Source organism: Lutjanus erythropterus, chromosome 10, assembly GCF_056507025.1.
Source record: "Lutjanus erythropterus isolate fLutEry1 chromosome 10, fLutEry1.hap2, whole genome shotgun sequence".
Taxonomy (NCBI): domain Eukaryota; kingdom Metazoa; phylum Chordata; class Actinopteri; order Lutjaniformes; family Lutjanidae; genus Lutjanus; species Lutjanus erythropterus.
Window position 1 is genome coordinate 1,876,079 of NC_139326.1, and position 19,449 is coordinate 1,895,527.

A 19,449-nucleotide genomic window follows, 5' to 3' on the forward strand; every position below is an offset into this window, starting at 1 on the left:
AAAAACTTGTGCAGAATGAGCCTTCAAACATGGGCCTGGAAGAAGACAGCAGACAGGGCCTATTTCATTTAAAGATGTGGCACTCTGACTCTAAAAATAGATCCTGGCCTCTCCTGCTGTACACACACATAGCTTCAGTGTTCAGATGGCCTTGTGTACCCTCTTCAGTGGGGTACAAAGGATGCTTCAGTGAGTCAGATGGAGACAAATGTGAGAGCCTCAGGGCACATTGTTTCTCATGCATCACAACCTGAAAATGAGACATTAGACTTGTGGATAAACTGTGTTAACCCAAGACTGATTCTGTGATCACATACATTCCCACTACACATGTTCCCTGCTGTCATGACTGTCTTTATGCAGACGTTCTGTGCAAAATAACACAGTTTATCTAGTCAGCCTGAAGCTCCCTGACCTCTTCAGCTCTGCAGGACGCCCACGTCTGCAGCCGATTGTACTACATACATTTCAGAGGGCTGTTTACAGATCAGTTTTCAAGTGAGGGAAGAACTGGCATGGCTGTTTTCAAAGGGGTCCCTTGACCTCTGACCTCAAGAAGAAAATGGGTTCAGTGGGTACAGACATGCCCACTTTATGCTAATCCCAATCAGTTTTGGGAAAAAAACATGCTTTTTTTTTTTTTCGCACACTAGCGTCCATAAATAGTGCTGGATACTTATGCATATACTTGTCTTGTAGTTGTAGTTACTTTTTTGAGTAACCTACTTAAAAAACAAAAGAAAACAAACAAACAAAACAACAAATATTGGCTTCTTTAAGAGGCTCTTCCATGACACAAATTCTACAATCAACCTCCCCTAAAGACTGTGTTCATACAGTTTGTTGTATTTGTTTTGAAATCTGTCATTGTTTTGTTCTTATATTACATCTTATATGGTGTCCAATACAGTCACACACCTATTTATTTGAAAATTCTGATTTATAAAGAAAACAATTTTTTATGTGCCGTTCACTGGTTGTGTACATATGAATTAACTTCAGTCAAAGGTATTTTCTATTTTTTGCTTAAGTGTACTTTTTTGTAAGAGTGCTCTTAACTTTTAAAGTTTGACTAGGTGCCTGAAGAAAACACGTTTATTACAGATTTATGACAAGAAAAATCTGATGCACGTTGCAGAACAGCAAATTATTCTTCATGTTCTCAGCTTTCAGATAATGTATACCACTTCTTTGTGGTAGATACTACTGACCTGCTATTTCTCCCTAAAGATCGTCCTGCCTTAAAACTGGCAAAATTGGTGTATGTTAGGGAGGGAATGAATGGAAAAGGCTAACATCAAAAGATATATCACAATCAGAGTAAATGCACAGGAATTCATGTCAATATTAATATATAAAAATATTGACTCTGAGCATCATTACAAAGTGACCAAGATGACACACATGCAGGATTTGATGTCATGCAGCAAAGAAAGACATCTTTGATAAAAGATTCTGTAAAAGTAGAAAGGTTTTGATGCACCAAAAGTCAACTGCAAATCAAATTCTGCCCCAAGTCATTGAGCCCTCGTGCTCAGATAGTGCATTGACCTATCTGCTACAGCATTGCAGGACCGGGCTATTACCTGATTTTGCTGCCAGACAGCCAGGTGGATGCTGCTGAGGCCCAATTTGCCTCTGGCGTCATGCAGTCCTGGCAGCGGACCCATAAATCCATTAGGCCTTTTGTCTGCTTTTGTCTCAGGAATTGAACACCTCAGTGGGGGCTACAAGCGGCGTTTAGAGCCCGACCACTCTGAAGTCTCTGAAGCATTCTAGCTCCTCACATCATAGAAATCATAGTTCACTGCGTTTAGTAATGTCAGGTGCCAAATAACAGTGGAGTCAAGTCAGGTCAGGCTTTATTTAAAAGGTGCATTTCATACATATGGATGCTCAATGGGCTTCATCTCTGTGCACTCCATAACAATAAAACACACACACAGACACGTGCACTCATGCATGCATGCATGCACACAAACACTCATCAAACACTCCAGAGTGTAGGGAGGTGGATGGTAGAGAGGGAGCATATGTATTATTCTTTCAACTGTCAGTCATGCTAAATGTTCATTCACAGTGTTCCTATTTGGCAACACGCTGAGAGGCCCCAAGGCAAAGTAAACAGACAGCATACCCTTGTTTCAAGACAACAACAGCAGCCTCATGTCTTCTTTAACTAAAATAACTGCAGCCCACTCACCACAACACATCTTCACTTTCATGCAGTAAATGAGAGAACTCAGTCTTTTTGTTCTGCTGTTTTGTCCATGTGTACACCTGGTTCCATTTAACACCTACACGTTTTCTATCATTATCACTGAAATGCTGCAACTAGATGGGGAGTTTTAAGGGGACAGTTAAACCAAAATAAAAAAAAAAAAATACCTGTAGTGCTATTCATCCATCTACATGTGAGTTGCAGAGATTTGGGGGACATCAGCCGTAGAGATGTCTGGAAGTGCTTTGAACCTGCATTCTTTCTAATGGCCAGCAGGGGGCAACTCCACTGGTTTCAAAAATTAGTTAAACTGTATGTAAGACTAGCAGAAAATGAGCCTGCTTCTCACTTTATTTATGAGGTCAGTGAACAGTTTTCATATAAATTTATGTTCTTAGTAGCAAGGTTCAAGTCTCCTCCAGAATGATGTTAATGTTTATGATGATAAAGCAGAGTATGCTTTAGGGCGGGGCTACCGTGTGATTGACAGGTCATTCTCAGTGAGTCTGTCTAGTACAACACACAGGGGCCACCAAAGTGTATTTAGCAACATAACTTAGCGACTGTTTACCTTTAATATGAGAAAGATTGCAACCAAATTTTTTTAAAAACATATTTCAGTAACTGTTAAATTGTAATATGAGAAACTTTGAAAGGCAGGGCACCATTATTTCCTGTTGAAAGTTGGAGCCCAAGTCAGAGTACGTAACCTACCAGCATTAATGGCGTCCTCTTCAGCTGAGCTGTAATGTTAGCACCACTGAGCTAGCTATATATGGTTACAAAATAACAAAGGTGGGACCAAATCATTGTTTTTGAAATCATGGTATGGTTCAAGTCTTCGCACTCAAGTCCCAAGTCCTAAACGTTGGGTTCTGGGTCCTAAACCATAACAAGTCATAAACCATAACAAGTCATATATGAGTTTCCAGCCTCATCAATTACAATGATACTTAGCTGTCAGGGCACAAAGTAAGCTGCAAGGCACAGAGGGGTTGTATTTAGTCTCTTAACTAATCATAGGTGTGTTTGGGGTGTAACATGAATTAATTGTAGTGATGCACTGCAGTTAATCAACAGGTCAAGTAGGCCAAGTCATACAAATGAACATTATGATTAATATTGCACAGGCTGCAGGCGGGTGAAATACGATGAATTTCCAACTGGAGCTCAGTAACATAACTTCAGTTCTTCTTTTGGTGAATCAGGTGTCGACTTGCTGAGACTGAACAGTGTTTCTGTTAGTTCATTCAGGAAATGAAGGGAAATTCTGACTGGCGGACTCACACTCTTTAAATGTTTGGGCTTGGTGTAAGGTATCAACTTTTTTTAAGACAGAAGTCCAAGTGGGGTCACGAGTCATTGGTATTAAAGTCCAAGTCGCAATTTTGCTTTTGTCATCTTGAGTCCAAAGTCATCAAATCTGGAAAACTGGAGTCTGACTCAAGTCAAAGTCACGTGACTCGAGCCCACACCTCTGGAAAGTAGTTCCCACAGGAAACTGTTTGCAACAAGGTCTGTGGGTTATCTTTAGTAACTGGGTTGTGATTTTTGGAAAGAGACATGTCTGTGGAGTTTTTCAAATGTAATTTTTGACTCTTTGAGTGCTGAGAGAAGGCTGATATTTCCAAAACTCTGCAACTCCACCAAAATTATCTAGATAGACAAATTGTACTACGTGAAAGAGAAATATATATATATATATATATATATATATATATATATATATATATATATATATATATATATATATATGAATATGCATTTTTGATTTTAAGGTGAACTGTCTCTTTAATAGAGAGCCACCTGAGACATAACACGTTCTGATCTTAATGAGAAGATGAGGTGAGGGACGAATCTCCTGAGCAGACTCTCAGCCTGTCTGCTTATGGAGCGTTCAACTCCAGGTGAACTCTGGGGTTCAACTCTGCTTGTCAAGCTGTCCCCCCCCCACACACACACACACAGACCAGCACAGCACATTCTGAATTTAAGTTAGAAGCAGATGTATAAAATACTAATTGGAGTACAGTACAGTCACACAATCTGGAGGTTTTACCAGAGACAGTCTGCTGTATGTAATAGCACAATGCAGGCAGGTGATGGCAATATTGTATTCCTTTTTGCAGATTTGATTGTTTTTAACTTTTGGTGATAGCCCAGTGGCAGCCTCAGACATCTGATATGAAGTGTGACAGATTTAGCTGAAGGAATCAGGAGAATCAGAGGTGAAAAGGGGCTCAAGGAGCAGATTTAAAGCCTGCATTTACAGTAAATTCAAATACTCAGCAGCACCTACAGCAGCTCAGCTCAGAAATAGGTCACAATAATCATGTGTAGCGGCTCAAGGCATAACCTTGAAAATTCAACATATAGCTGCAAAATAAATCTCGAGTACCTGATTTTCAGGATGAGCTCAGTCAATGTGTTTGAATCCTTGAAGCTGTGTGAGATTTGTTCAACATACAGTAAAATTTCATTTCATTTCATTTCATCTACATACTTTTAGATGTTATTGCAAGATGTTCAAACTGATAAACTTTATTGTTTTATACAGTCGGTCTGAATTTGATGCCTGCAACATGTTTCAGAAAAGTTGTGTCAGGATGATGTTTCCCACTGTGATACATCAGCTTTTCTTTTAACTCTCAGTCAGTGTTTGTGAACTGAGGACACTAATGAAGTTTTAAAGTGAAATTCTTTCTCATTCTTGCTTGATATACGACTTCAGCTGCTCAACAGTCCACAGTCTCTGTTGTTGTATTTTGTGCTTCATAATGCACCACACATTTTGAATGGGAGACAGGTCTGGACTGGACTTGCCTCTGTCCCAACTTTTTTTGGAACTGGGTTTTGTGTTTTATGTATGCGTCTGTGTCACTTTGCTTTAGTATTGTTTGGTCAAAAAGCGAGCGATTCCAAAATGTTTTACTTGAGGTTAATATCTATGATTATTTTAAATTTCTGTTTTCTTGATTATAGTTCTGGCCAGTAAAGAGCCACTTATAATGCTATTTTCACAGTTGCCATATGTTCAATAGTTTGTCCCTTTCAAAAATAATAAGATTCAACAATAGCTTTCAGTCAGGGTGTGTTGTGTTGGTGTTAATTCACCACAAGCTGTGTTTTAAAGCAGCAACATCACAATAGTTGGGAGAAAAAATGGACAGCACACTGTCAAAGGGAACAACAAAAGCATCGGATGGCTGAACATTATTGACAGCACCATTTGGCTGACCGGTGGCAGCAGAGAGAGAGAAAAAAACAAAAAAAACACACACACACATACACACACACGATGGGCAAACAAAAGGCTAAGTGGGCTACCAGATCTCAGCCAGCAGCTGTAAATGACTTTACAGGGCAGGGAAGGAGGGAAGGAGGGTGGAGAGCGTCATCTGTGATATACTGAGCATGTTGAAATGACATTTAAATGAACGGCCTCATTGAAGCTCAACAGATTGTTTTGGTCATATTTCCATCTGATTTTCTAAATGATTCATTTGTGTTGCTTGTATGAAATAATTTGCACAGTTAATTCAAATATTGCCTCATGTGAGACTATAAATATGATTATGTTTTAGTAGGTCCAGTCCAGTCGCGCTCACTCAGAAAAACTCCTTTAAAGGGAAAATCCTGCACTTTTCATGTGGATGTCCAGTCAGTGTTGAAGGTAAATGTAGTCACTTGAAGCAATAAATTCCTCAGTCCTGCAATACTGACCAGGAAAGCTGAGTTCTCCTGCCAGCAGTGCCTTTGTACCAGGATGCATTGTGCACGACCTTCTGACATCCACGCCCATGTTGCTGTGCATCACCACCCTGGCCTATAGCCATTAAATGTTGGCTAAAATATATGGAACATTCAATTTAAATTGGAATTTCCGAGTCTCTAGTTAGAAATTTCAACTGTAATGTCCCCTGAGGTCAATCCAAGATGGCTGCTCCAAACAGCAGCAGTATGTGAAAGCTGTAATAATGTCCCCAACCTTCTGGGTCTTATTAAATCAGTCGTATACAACTTTTATCATATGGACCTGTGATCTGTGTTTGCATGTGCAAAATACTGTGTAAAGGTCTGAACACACTGAAAGCAATAACTGACGTGCCTCATGAACACCACAGAACCAGCTGTATTTTGAGAAAAGGTTGCTATTTAGAACACAGCCTTGTTTTTTTTGTTTTTTTAAGATTATTTTTTGGGCTTTTATGTGATAGGACAGCTGACAACAGACAGGAAATTGGAGAGAGAATGAGGGGAAGACACGCAGCACAGGGGTGTAAGCTGGAATCAAACCCGTGGTCGCTGCTCAGGACTCCGTGCTCCAAATTATTGTAAGTAACCATGTAATAAGCAGGATAATGTACAGTGAGCAGATCATTATTGTGAAATACACCTCCTGCATCACCCTGTCACGTTTTATTTTGCAATAATGATGTACTCACTGTATATTATCCCTTATGTGTCTCTTTAGTCCTTCTGTTTTTTCAGGTCAGTCTAAATAATGACTGAGAGGTGTGTGATATTTGTGGTTTTTGTATTAAGTCAGCCAAGATAACTTAGTTACTGAGAATGTTTTGCACTACAACAGACAGTAAATGCCAGTACCAACATACACCAAGCAGATGAAAAGAGACAGTACTGTGTGACAGAGTGTTTATAACACAGATCTCTCTCTTTTTCACTGTTAACAGAGACTCCAGTCAGCAGTGCGTTTCATACTTCCCTGATAAACCACAGAACAGTACAGTAACATCAGGATCATGATCAAAACTTTATTTTTATATCATGTCCATATCTCTGCATCACACTTCTTCTCTAGGAAGTTCTGAAGCCTTTTCAGCACCTTTTTAAAAAAATTCCCTTTAGCTCTCTCTAAACAGGAACTGTGGTTGCAGAAAAAAAAGGTTTGGTCCTCATCTGAGGCTCCAAAATGGAAACATGGGCAGAGTAGTGGCGTCAAGGCAGTTTGATGCACCTCATAATGCTTTTGGTGCACGTTTGGCCCTTTAAAACCAGATGTGTACAACAAAACATGCATGTCAGACGCTTTCAGGCCTAAGGGCCAAAGAGCAAGAACAAAAAGGTTTTTCCAGGAGGCGTCCATCTTGGTTTTTCAACTTGTTGTACTGGAAACAGTCAGCTGTGGTGTGACTTTATTACCAGCTCCAGTTTCTGAGGTAAATGGAACATAAAAATAGTGTCAGGTGACAAAAATACTCATCGAGCACACCTTCTGGCTACCCGGAGGTGGGGACTAGAAATCTTGGCTGGAATAACCTGTAGTTAACACCAATGACATCACTGGATGCAGGAAGAACCCCAGATTCTACAGCAGCAGAACTCATCTTTCTCAGTTATTATATCAGCACTGAGGAATCTATTGCTTCAGCTGACTACGTTCACCATCAACACTGACTGGACATCCTCGTGAAAAGTGGTGAATTTTCCCTTTAAATCAGTCACAGTGAGAAGCAGCACAGAGTTTGCAGTCCAATCTCATGTTAAATTAAAAACAATAACCTGGTGATAATTTATTTATGACACACAGGTGATTTATAAATCTGCTGTCGATTAATTATTCTCCTCTAGATTGTCACAGTGCAGCCAGCAGCTCCAAAACTGAAGTGCCAACGCCATCAGGAGTCCTTGAAGCAAAACGCTGGATAGTTCAGTCTCATTACAACCTCCCTCAATTCAATTTGACTTCATTTGAAGATTTATGAGGAAGTGTTGCAGTTATTGATTGACTGACTGATATCTAGGGCAAATTAACTTTTCATACAGGTTTCCTTTGAGCCATTTTAACATTTATTAGCTCAGTTTGACTATCTGGATGCTGGAATAAACAATACAGATACTGATGTCATCTCACAGTCAGAACTCAGGTCAGCATATCTGGAATTATATTCTGAGCAGGCAGAATAAAAGTTTAAAACATCTTCAGTTTGAGATCTCTCTGATGAGATAGATATCTACAATTTAATAAATCATGTATCTAGAAAAGCTAGCTAATGTTATCTCTCTCCAGAATGATTAATATTTTGATGATTAATGACTAATTAATTATTTAATTAATGTATTAAACTAACTGGATAATAACCAATGTTGTCTTGCCTGACATTAATCAACTTAACTTATCAGATAGGTGCACTGTTCTCATGCTTCTGTTTCGCTGGCTCTCTGTACAGACACACCTCTTGCACACAAACGAACCAAAAATGTGATGAAAATCTTGTGCTCGTGCAAACAAGCAAACAAATTGCACCTGGTGTGCACACAATAGCATTTCAAGTGCTCAGTGTACTAAAATATAGCCTTGATAGATAGTTTGTTTTAGGCTGTTTGGGCTGCACAATTGAACCCCCCTCCATTTTTTTAACCAAACTGTGCAGCCATAGTTTGTTCCTTTTATGGCCACTCTGGGGCTCTGTACTCTGCTACACTAAATGGAATGGGACCTTAAATAGTATCATTGGTAACACCTCACTATTTGAGATCGTGGAAAGGGTCAATTCCAGTTCAAGATATTTGCAACGAATTTAAAAGTTAGTTTAAGATTAGGTTCATTTAAAAAGAACAATCTTGAATTGAGGAGAATTTAAGACATCTTAAACTTGAATTATGACAAATCAAAAAAATTGTTGATGTCTGAAACTGTAATTACAACTAGTCATAATTCAGTTGCTCCATACACATGATTACCAAAAGTAGTTTATCATAGTCAGTATATAATCATACATATCTTGTATTAGAGCTTTGACTTTGCAGATATCATTAATGAATATCCAGTCCAGCAGCCCAGGGGTGGAAGAAGTACTCTGATCTTTTACTTAAACACACCAACAAGGAGTTTAAACTGGTTATCAAACGGTCTCAATTTAAGACTGTTGCCTCTATATGACCTACAAAAACAAATGAGACCATCAGCGAGAAGATTGGCTATTTATTCTTAATGTCTGCCACAGGGTCAGATTCTCCTTGAAATCAGAGTTACAGTGAGCTGTATGTTAGTCAGTTCAAAAGGAGGAGACTTTAATTGAATAATCTTATTTTTGACATTGTATTTTGTTATATTTATATTTTACATTGTGTTTATTATGTTGGAAACACTACTGCTTTCATCCACAGGAGGCTCCAAAATCAACAATATGAAATTTCCTTGTACACATTATACAGATTGGCCCTTTTCAGATTTATATTCAGCATAAAGTGGATTATGATTAGTGATACATTTCTCTACCAAATCTATCGATCCATCTATCTATGTCTATAAATTATTAATATCATAAAATAAAAGATGTAATCAGATTACAGGACTGTAATTCTAAAATGGACACATTACAACACGTCAGGAGTCTCAGTGAAACCAGCTGATCATCCCTTTAAAAAATGCTTTCAGTGGGTGGAAATGTCAGAATGATCTCGTCTCAAAGTTGAATTTAAAGAAGCAGTTGCAGGTAAAAAAACAAACGCTAACTTCAGCTACACAGACCAGATGATAAGTTTAACCAGACAGGCCAAAAATAATCATAAGTGATCAAGTTACAGCACTTTAATATTGTGATACTTGGATTAAGTTACTGACAACATGTTTTAAGTAACCCTGTTTATATTTTATTTTATTACTCCAAAACTCCAAAGTAACTAATGTTGTAAGATAAATGTAATGGAGTAAAAAGTATAATATTGGCTTACAAATTGTAGCCAAGTATAAATCTAAAGTAGCATGAAATGATAATACTTGGGTAAAGTACTTTTAGTGCAGTACTTGAATACTTAGTTACATTCAACAACTGCAGCTACTAAATAAATGTTAAAACTTGTTGCCAAAGATGAAACCCTGTGATGTCATGAGTGTCGGGGGTGTATTCGGCTTGTTGTTGTTGTGGTTGTTGTTGTTGGGGTAGTTCAGTTTAGTTTGGGAGCCTCCTGCTGGTTCACGCCTCTCCTCCTCCCCTCCTCCTGCCCTCCTCTCTCCCCCCTTCTCCTCCTCCCCTCCTCCTCCTCTCAGTTCACAAGTCATGATGGCGGAACTGTAGAGCCTTCGGGACGAGCAGGAGTCCAGCACCGCCCGTCCTGTTCTCTTAATATTCCAGCTGTTGTATATATTTATTTATTTATTGAGACGGCTCCACACCTCCGCCGCCGCCATGACCCGCTGGATCCCCACTAAAAAGGAGAAGTACGGAGTCGGTAAGTTTATCTAACGGAGCTACAGACGTGTGTGTTTGCGCTCGGTGACTGAGTGAACTCCCAGAAACTTGAAGGGGAGGAGGACTCTGGAGTTGGAAACACAACTTATTGGCGACTTTGTTGCGGTTGGTGCAGGTCGAGTATTTGTTACACTGTAAAGTCTGATGTAAAGTTATTCCCGTGTTTTCCCTCCATGTTGTTGTTGTCCCGGGAGTGTCTTTGTGGATGTTTGGGTGTGAGGAATAACTTGTCCAACTGTCCAGAAGAGGTGGAAGTGAGGAAACGTGGAAAAGAGCCAAGAGTTCAATGAGCATACCACTCATTCTTGTGTTTAATCTCACTGAGAGGACTTAGTTGAAGTTACAGTGAACTTCATTGAATCCTCATTTTGCTGGAAGGTCCCCTGGAGCCCCCCTGAAGGACCCCTGTAGGGCCCCATGTGGGAGCCTGAGCTGTGACTGCATGTCAGATAAGAGACTGAATTTGCATAGACACACTGAGTCACATAGCCGGGCTGTTTAACTGGGTCTGTCTTCTGAAGCTATATAACAGGTTTTATGTTCCTTATAATCAAGGCTGGGACCAGACGCCTATTTGATATGTATCATGATTCTCAAAGGTCCAGTGTGAAAGATTTACAGGCAGAATATGGCAGAAATTGAGTATATCATAGGGTTGTTCTGATGGTGATACCGGTTCAGGAAATTGCCCCTGATCTGCCCAAAATGCTAAACCTGTGTATCAGTGAGTGTGTAACTCTGTGCACCGCTCTGATACCATCTAATTCAGTCCCTCTGGGAAGTTGTGACGTTGCGATCGCAACATTTCCTGCACATTCAACCAATCCCCATGAATTCTGTGCGGCTTCGCAATTTTGCCCAAACTCTGCAACTTTTCCGCAAATTCGACCAATCAGCGTAGCTTCCTGTGAGCTCCACCAATCACAGCAGTCCATCCCATGCAAATGTAGCACATGTAGGTTTCAATGAACCGAGTCAGTGTTTTGTTTTATTATTCTTTTTTTTTTTTTCATTTATATTTTATAATTTTGTGCTGTTTTTGAGCTCGAGCTCCAGAAAGATTTTGCTTCTTCATGGAATACCCCTCAGGTTTACTTTTTCATTTACTAATTTTTGGGGAACTTGAGTCTTTTTGGTCGAGCACTCAGAACAGAGTGTGGTTATGTTCCCTGTGGAACAAGCTGACTCTGATTTTCAATGTATTATACAAAACAAAAGATCCTGCAGTTTCCTATCTGTTGGAAAAGTGACAGGGTCAGCCCTCATTTAAGCTGCACAGGAGAGGCTAACGTTAAGCTAATGCTAACACTAGTTATGAACTTTACCACATCAGCTTGGTGCGATCGCATCCCTTTCTGAAGCTTTGAAATACATCCTTGAACTGTCTGGTCCTACAGACTTAAAAAACATCTTCATTTATTAAAGATTCCTGCAAAAAAATCACACGTAGTAATTTTGACATGCCTTTCAATCAAAATAAGAGTAATGATGTAAAAATTATCACTACCTCTAATATTGTAAATCATTTCACAGAATTCTTCAGCCCTAATGAACCGAATGAGAGTATGTCGTGGAGCGACACCCCCAAAAGTCACTCAGCCAATCGCAGATAGCCAATATATTGATCCAATCACTCAACCTTAAAATAAAATTGAAATAAAATGATGCATTTAGCTTTTTCTGCTTATCAAGCTTGTGCCATAAGAAAATAATACATGAAATCAGATATTAGTCCAAAATAAGTTGAGCCTTCAAGATCCAGACGCAGCAAAACATGAAAAAAAATTAACACCCTTGAAAGCCGTCAAAACCCTGACCATGATCATATATAAATGTGGTAAAGGTAACGTTTAATTCAATAAATAAAAACTTCATTCAGGAATCTAAAAATCAATTAAACAGCAACACAGCTGACACTATTTTCTGTGTTTCTCAAATAGAAAGTGCCACTCAGCAGCGAGAAAAAAGCAGTGATGAAGTGCTGATGTCCTGCCCTTCCTTAACCCAGAGGGTTTCTATGTATCAACGCCATCGTGCAGAAACCCACGTCAGGTCACATGGAAAAATGTTTTCAGAAGGACTCGGGGAAAATAGCATTTTGTCACTAACACACGTGTACTTTGACCCAAAAATTGATTGTTCACGTCTGAATACACAAGGACTAGCATTGGGAAGCTACAGAATAATATAAAAGCTGTATATTTTGACCATTTTTAAATTTTGCATTGCAGTAAGGTGTGGCCCTGTACTATGTATGTGTGTTTGTAGGCTCCTGCTATCAGGTAGTCCTCCTCCACACCCTGAAGGCAAATGAAGAGCTCAATGAGAAATTCCTCTCAGGTTTACTGAAATGACTTTATTGTCAGTGCAGGTCGGCTGGTCATTGGCCGCCTCACTGAGTCACCGCTCAATCTGAGCTTAAAGCTGCAGACACTCCACAGACAGACGGTGTTTTCCTGGTGTGCAGCAGATGTGTTACACATGAAGAACAGCCTGTATGTGGGGGCAGAGAAAAAGCCTGGTGTGTTATAGTGAATCAGACTCGTCTGTGCGCTCTAACCTGGATCCTCTCACAGACTTTATCTCCGGCTTTAAAGGAAGCGTTGTGAGCTCTGCTGCTGTTGTGACTAAAAACAGTTTTAACCCACAGATTCAGGTGGGTACGGAGGCCCTGCAGCACAAACACGCCCCCTCTCAGTTCTGTATGACCTTGTTTCAGCAGCTGATGTTGAGGAATTTTTCCCGTTAATCCTTTTAGATCCCTGTATGGCGTTCAGAACTGTTGCTCTGCGTGATTGTGGCATTCTCCTGACACTCGCCTCAGAAACAGGGCAGGAGTCACCAACACTGTATTTAATCCTTAAAATGCCATCAGACCCTGTACAAGGTCTTACATTTTTAATCCGATTAGTCAACCCGGGCTGCGCCCAAATACAGGCAGCCACACTTTGGGATGAAAGACGAGATCGCACGGTTTCTGATAATATCAGTAATATCATGCTAGCTAACAGGGAAATGTGGGTAATAAGGGGCTTAAGTAATCACAATCTGTAATGGTGAATTTGTGACACCATCATAATCAGATAGTTTCCTCATTCTTACATCCTGAGGAGAAAACTGCACTGGAGACTTGAGTGAAGCATTAGACTCAGCAGGTGAAGAACATGCACTCCCTCGTTAGTTTAATTTACTGCATCTTTTACATTGTTTGCATCCATAATGACTCCTCAAGGCTTTATTTGCTTCCAGAGCAAGGTCAGCTTAATAAGTAAATGAATTTTATCAAAACCCAGACACTGCTGGACATCTGTATTGACAGCTTACATGGACAGCATCAAACATTTTATACCCTCACTAACTAACAGGAAAAGGGGAACACTGTTCACCCCCAAATCAAAAAGTATGTATTTTACCCCTGGCCTGTAGTGCCGTTTTTACTATCCAGATGGTTTGGGGTGAGATGCAGAGTTTTGAAGATATCGGACACAGAGATGTCTGCCTTCTCTGTAACATAATGGGACTAAATGACACTCGGTTTGTGGTCCTCAAAGAACCAAAAAACTACATAAAATACATTTGAAAAACTGAACAGCTGTGTCCCTTTCTAGAAATCATGACCTGGTTCCTCAAGATAATCCACAGACCTTGTTGTCAGCAGTTTAATGTGAACTACATCTAGTAGAAAAGAAAGTGGTTCTGCTAGATTCTACTGCAGAAAGAAATCAGTTCCTCAAACCAATTAATAAATCATAGAAATTCTCTTTCTGATGAAGCAACATTAGCTGTTACTAGAATAACACACCCGAATCTCTGACCAATCTGTCTGCTGTTGAGTTGCATTCTGGGTAATGTAGGCGTCAGGTTTTGATGAGGAAGAGGAATACATGGAATAAAAAAGACAATATGTCTAGTACTACTGCATTGATTTTGATATTTTAAAAAAAGAAAAGTGAATTCAGTTATGTTGTAGGACTGCAATGCTCAGTTTGCGGGTGCTCTTTAAAGGGTAGTTCCCAAAAGTTTTTGAACTGATCCAGTAGGTCACCTCAGAAATGTCACAGAAGTTGGTGTTTTTAAAAATCAAAACATCACACATCAAGCTAACCCTTTGAGGACCAGCAGCTCCCACATTGTGAGGTAAAATGAAAAAAGTTGTGTGAAAAGCTCTGTTTGTGGGAACATTTTGCATAATGTTGTCAGACACTCAGAATAACAGCCTGTGCCTGTCAGTGGCAGAAACATGCACTTTTAGCGTGGATGTACTTTGACGGATGCATTCGGCCCCAAGGATTGCGTTGCAGCAATTGAAGCCCGTTTCACTGCCGACATTTGAATGCTGACTGGACCAGTTCCAAAACTTTTTGTCACTATTAGTCTGTAGACACCAAAATAATTTAAAATAGAGCCCAGGTAAAAAAAGAGAAGACATTTACAAGATCCTCCACAAATTAGTTAAAACTTCTAGGAGCAGATTTGCTTCTTCTCCCTCAGTGAAAGGTTCATATCTTTGGATATGTAAATCTGTTTCATTATAAAAGTTAACAGCTGGATGAGAGATGTCTTCAGCTTCACTGACCGCTGAACTCTCACTGTAGCTACACTGGAGGCATCAGCTCAGCTCTCCACGGCACGCTTGTGTAAGTTCCATATTGGGCCATAATTGGCTTCAAAACAGGTTGTCATGTAATAATTCATGCTCACATATAACCTGTAAACTCAGATTTAAAGGGATAGTTCACTTAAATGAAAATTTAGTCATTATCTACTCACCTTCATGCAGATTGAAGGTAGTTTTTAGTCCACAAAGTCCTGACATGCTGTTTGCACACCGTCACACCACACACACCTTCAGACAGTGTGCATGTGTGTGTGAACATGACTCCAAGCTAAGGATCATGTCAGAAAGACTTGGATAACAGCAGACGAGCAGTATGGAGGAACCCTCAGTCGACGTGAGGTTGAGTAGATAATGACTGAATTTTCATTTTTTGGTGAACTATCTCTTTAAGGTGAACACAGAGAAACTCTTCACCTTCATCAGATGAACGTGTAAATTGCTTTCTACACAAAACACAGTGATGCTAAATCATCCAACTTTACTTGTTGTTTGGGCAAGTTGATCAGAAATCTACTTGCCCAAAGTTTTTTACCTGCTTCTTTTATTTGTTAGTGGTTAAAATAAAAACAAACACTGAAGTTATTTGTCACGTTTAAAGGGCAGCACTGTCTATAAAATGTCAGAAGATAGTTAAATGTCCAATGTGATGTCCCTAAATGTCTCCTTCTGTCAGTCTAAAACCCAAAGACATTCAGTTTTATATGATAATAAATTAAGAAATGTGGGAAATCTCCATTAGAGCTGCAACGATTAATTGATTAATCAGCTATTACATTAATTGCCACCTATTCAGATAATGGATTAATCTGTTTGATTAAATTTCTTAGACAAAAAAGTTCAACTTCTCTGATTTCAGCTTCTTGAATATGAATATTTTCCAGTTTCTTTAATCCTTTGTGACAGTAAACAGAATATCTTTGGACTGTGAGTAAAACAGGACATTTGAGGACGTGAGTCATCTTATGCTCTGGGAAATGTTGACATTTTTCACAATTTCTGACTTTTTCAAACAAACAACTTTTGATCGATTAATGGAGAAAATTAGGTGCAGCCCTATGTTGTGTAATAAAACTTCAACTATCCCTTTCAATATTGTTATAATTACTACATTTTGATCCATTGCAGCAAAGCCCTGGAGTTTGCATATTCTGTGTTCTTATTTATATTGTATAATAATGTGTTCATAATAATTATAATTCCTTACAGTTGCTTACAAGCAGCAGTCCTGTAATCACCTCGACTTCTCTTCAGGGAGCTGCCTGTCGAGCCTCTGAAGTCGTAAAGACTGACTGATGATTGCACTCTCTGTGGTCGTTTGAAAAGGATTTCAAGCATGCAGCCGCAACTTCTGCTTTGTGAAATTATGCAACAAATAACAAATAAGTTTGTGTAAAATGATGAACGGCTCAGAATTGTTTGCTCTGCAGGTGTTCTGTGCAGCGTGGGCGTCTTATTTGCAAAACAAATCTGAAGCTGTTGGGATTTTCAGCCTCCGTAGATCAAAATCAATACATCCCTGTTTGTTCATTTCACAATGTCAAATCTGATCGCTGGCAGTGAGATACATGTTTCCTCCTTCTCCGGTCTGTTGGACGGAGCAGATGGAGGGTCAGTCATTTAAAACTCAGACATAATTTCAGAGTAATTCTTGAGGAACCTGGAGTAAAATGTCTTTCTCCTTCAGATAAGGGAATTGACATTTTCTTTCTGTTAAGCGTTGCAGCAGCAGGTTTTTAACCAGAATTAAAAGACAAACCCTCACTGGTCTAATTTTATCCCTTTTTGCTCTATTAGCTTTGAACTTGAGAATTAACTTTCTGATTTATGGATAACCTATAAGGACTTATTAGCTGGAGCACAGTTTTAAGAGCTCCAGATCGTTTCTGGCTGTCTAGACAGGAGACGGGAAGCTTTTCTGCCGAGGCCTTTATGTTTTGAAATGTCCTGCCTGAGGAGAATTGGCTCAAAAACAACCTTTAATAGACTTGCTGCTTTTACCTAATGGATTTTAGTAGAGACACTGTACTTCTCCCTGCTGTGGTAGCACTCAATTTTAATGTGCTTGAATACTAGTTTCATAAGGGTTTTATATATCACTGAGTGGTGGCTCACTGAAGACATCTATACACTCATAACATAAATCTCTGTTTATGTAATACTGTCATAGATTTGAGGGATGTTTTTTATGTCTGATACCGAAACCTTTTTCCCCTCTCTAACAACTTAGCTGTTAATAAGACTTAACAAATATTCTACTCCCCTAAGAGAAGAAATGCACAATAAGTCAATTAATCGATTAGTTGGCAACTATTAAATTAATCGCCAGCTATTTTGGAAATCGCTAAATAGTTGAGTCTTTTTTTGAATGTGAATATTTTCTGGTTTCTTGACTCCTCTGTGACATTTCTTTATTGATGTTTTTTCACACACAGGACTTGTAGCAGCATTTTTGATTGGTCAGGACCATTCAAACATTCAAAATGTCATTTAAAGGGACAGTTCACGCCCCACCAAATCAAAAACACATATTTTTCCTCTCACCTGTAGTGCTGTTTCGGTCGTGAGACCTATTTTTATTAAAGACCAAAAGCAAAAAGGTGAATTGTAAACACAATGTTTTGAATTTAAGTGTCTTATTTTTCACCATTTTATAGAAAAGCAGCTATTAATCAATTGAGAAAATAATCAACTATGAAAATAATCGACTATGAGAATAATCGTTAGCAGCAGCCCTGTTTGTTGTGTACTTTCATGATGGTTTGCATTTATTGAACAGTTTTCTCATACGAACATCGGCTGATACGTCCAAATCAGGTTTTTTTCTCTCTAATATTGGTAATGGCATCAGCCCCAGAAATCCAACATGTGTGGCTCTAGTTTAGGCTGATTGATTGACTTTTTTCTGATATCTGATCCAGTGATTTTGGCCAGAATCAGACCGATATTGATACAAAATATCTGATCATCACATCCCTAATTTTAACTTAAAATACTACTCTTTTTTATTGTGATGATTTGATCTTTTTGTGTGTTAAAATGTTTGAGCTCCATTGTACAGGTAAAAATGATGCTGGTTAGTTTGGCTGAAACAGAACGTGTTTTTTGCAGCGTGCAGCTTCCATCTGCCGCCATGACTGGACTTATATATTTCATCTCTCTCATGTATTAGACTGAAGGATTTTCCTGCTGAGAGTCAGAATGAATCCACTGGACCTATTTTCCCTTCAATTGTATGTTCAAGGCTTGGTTGCTAGGCTCTGCATCTTGCAGCATCATTTTCCTGTGTGTGTGTGTGTGTGTGTGTTTTCTTTTTCACTTGTTTTGTGAGTTTTCTCATGGCCAGAGCTTCTAATAGTTGTTGACATGTCGCTTTCACACCCAGTCAGTGATGAGAACAATAGATTGTGACTGAATTGTGTTGAGCAGCTGCTCACACTGAGCCGTGGTGTTCTTTAATTGTTTTCTAATCGACTTCTATGATAAATCGTTTAGGTTGAATCAGGCTGACTCTAATTTAACATTAGCGTGCGCGTTCACTTGAACCTACACAGATAGAGGCTTTATTGGACTTTACAGCAGCAGCTACAGGCTCAGTATTCCCAGTGTAAGGAGCAGATAGTTGTACAGATGAGCTGTGCTGCTGCCGAGACCCAGACTGTTGCCTTTAGTTTAGACAGCGTGGCATCACAACACGCTCAACTGGATTCCTGCCACTGGCACACTGCCACGCTGTTGCCAGGCCCGGACACTGTGTCAAGTTGGTGAATGGACCATTGTCACTCTCGGCATGACCAGAGGCAGATGTCATTTCTTCAGTGCACGTTTCATTCGATATTGTTCTGGCTGCACAAATAATTTCCTGGTGAAAACAAAATACTCTTTTCTCCAAGAGAACTCAGCATGTCTGTCTTCTTTTTAAATAAAACAGCACAGCGTCTTACTGTGTGAGCTCCGAAGGCCCGAACTTTCTGTTCATAACTCTGTGGTTTGTTCAGTCTGAAGAGGAAACTGTGATGTGAGGAAATTCACATTCTGATTTAAAGACAGTGTTTGTGTTTTTGTAGTTTAAAGCCACGCTGGCTGTGTTGTTAAGACATCACCTGCACAGGTTCATGTGGATGAAGCCTGACTGTGAGAGCCTTCATCTGCTTTAAGGAAGAAACACTGTGCAACACCAGTGACACTTTGCTACTTTCTTTTTTCCCTTTAAAGGAATAGTTCAGGTTTTTTGAAGCGTGGTTGTATGAGGTACTTTCCATAGTCAGTGTGTTACCTACAGCATCCTGTGTTCATTATACCTGAAATCTCGATGCACAGCTGCAGTTAAAAGACAGGACAGATGTGCACTGTGTTTTACTCTGCAGCTCGTCTCTGTGAAGTCTATTTAAGAGCCG

At 39.4% G+C, this 19,449-nt stretch overlaps 1 protein-coding gene across 1 annotated transcript in view; it reads left to right on the top strand.

Moving 5' to 3' along the window:
- The first annotated feature begins 10,242 nt into the window (after positions 1-10,242).
- The window catches only part of dock5 (dedicator of cytokinesis 5), a 57,919-nt gene continuing 48,712 nt past the window's right edge, over positions 10,243-19,449 (top strand). The window contains exon 1 of the mRNA XM_084727834.1: positions 10,243-10,417. Coding sequence (XP_084583960.1) covers positions 10,375-10,417 — 43 coding nt within the window. The 5' untranslated portion in view covers positions 10,243-10,374. The remainder of the gene's footprint in view (positions 10,418-19,449) is intronic.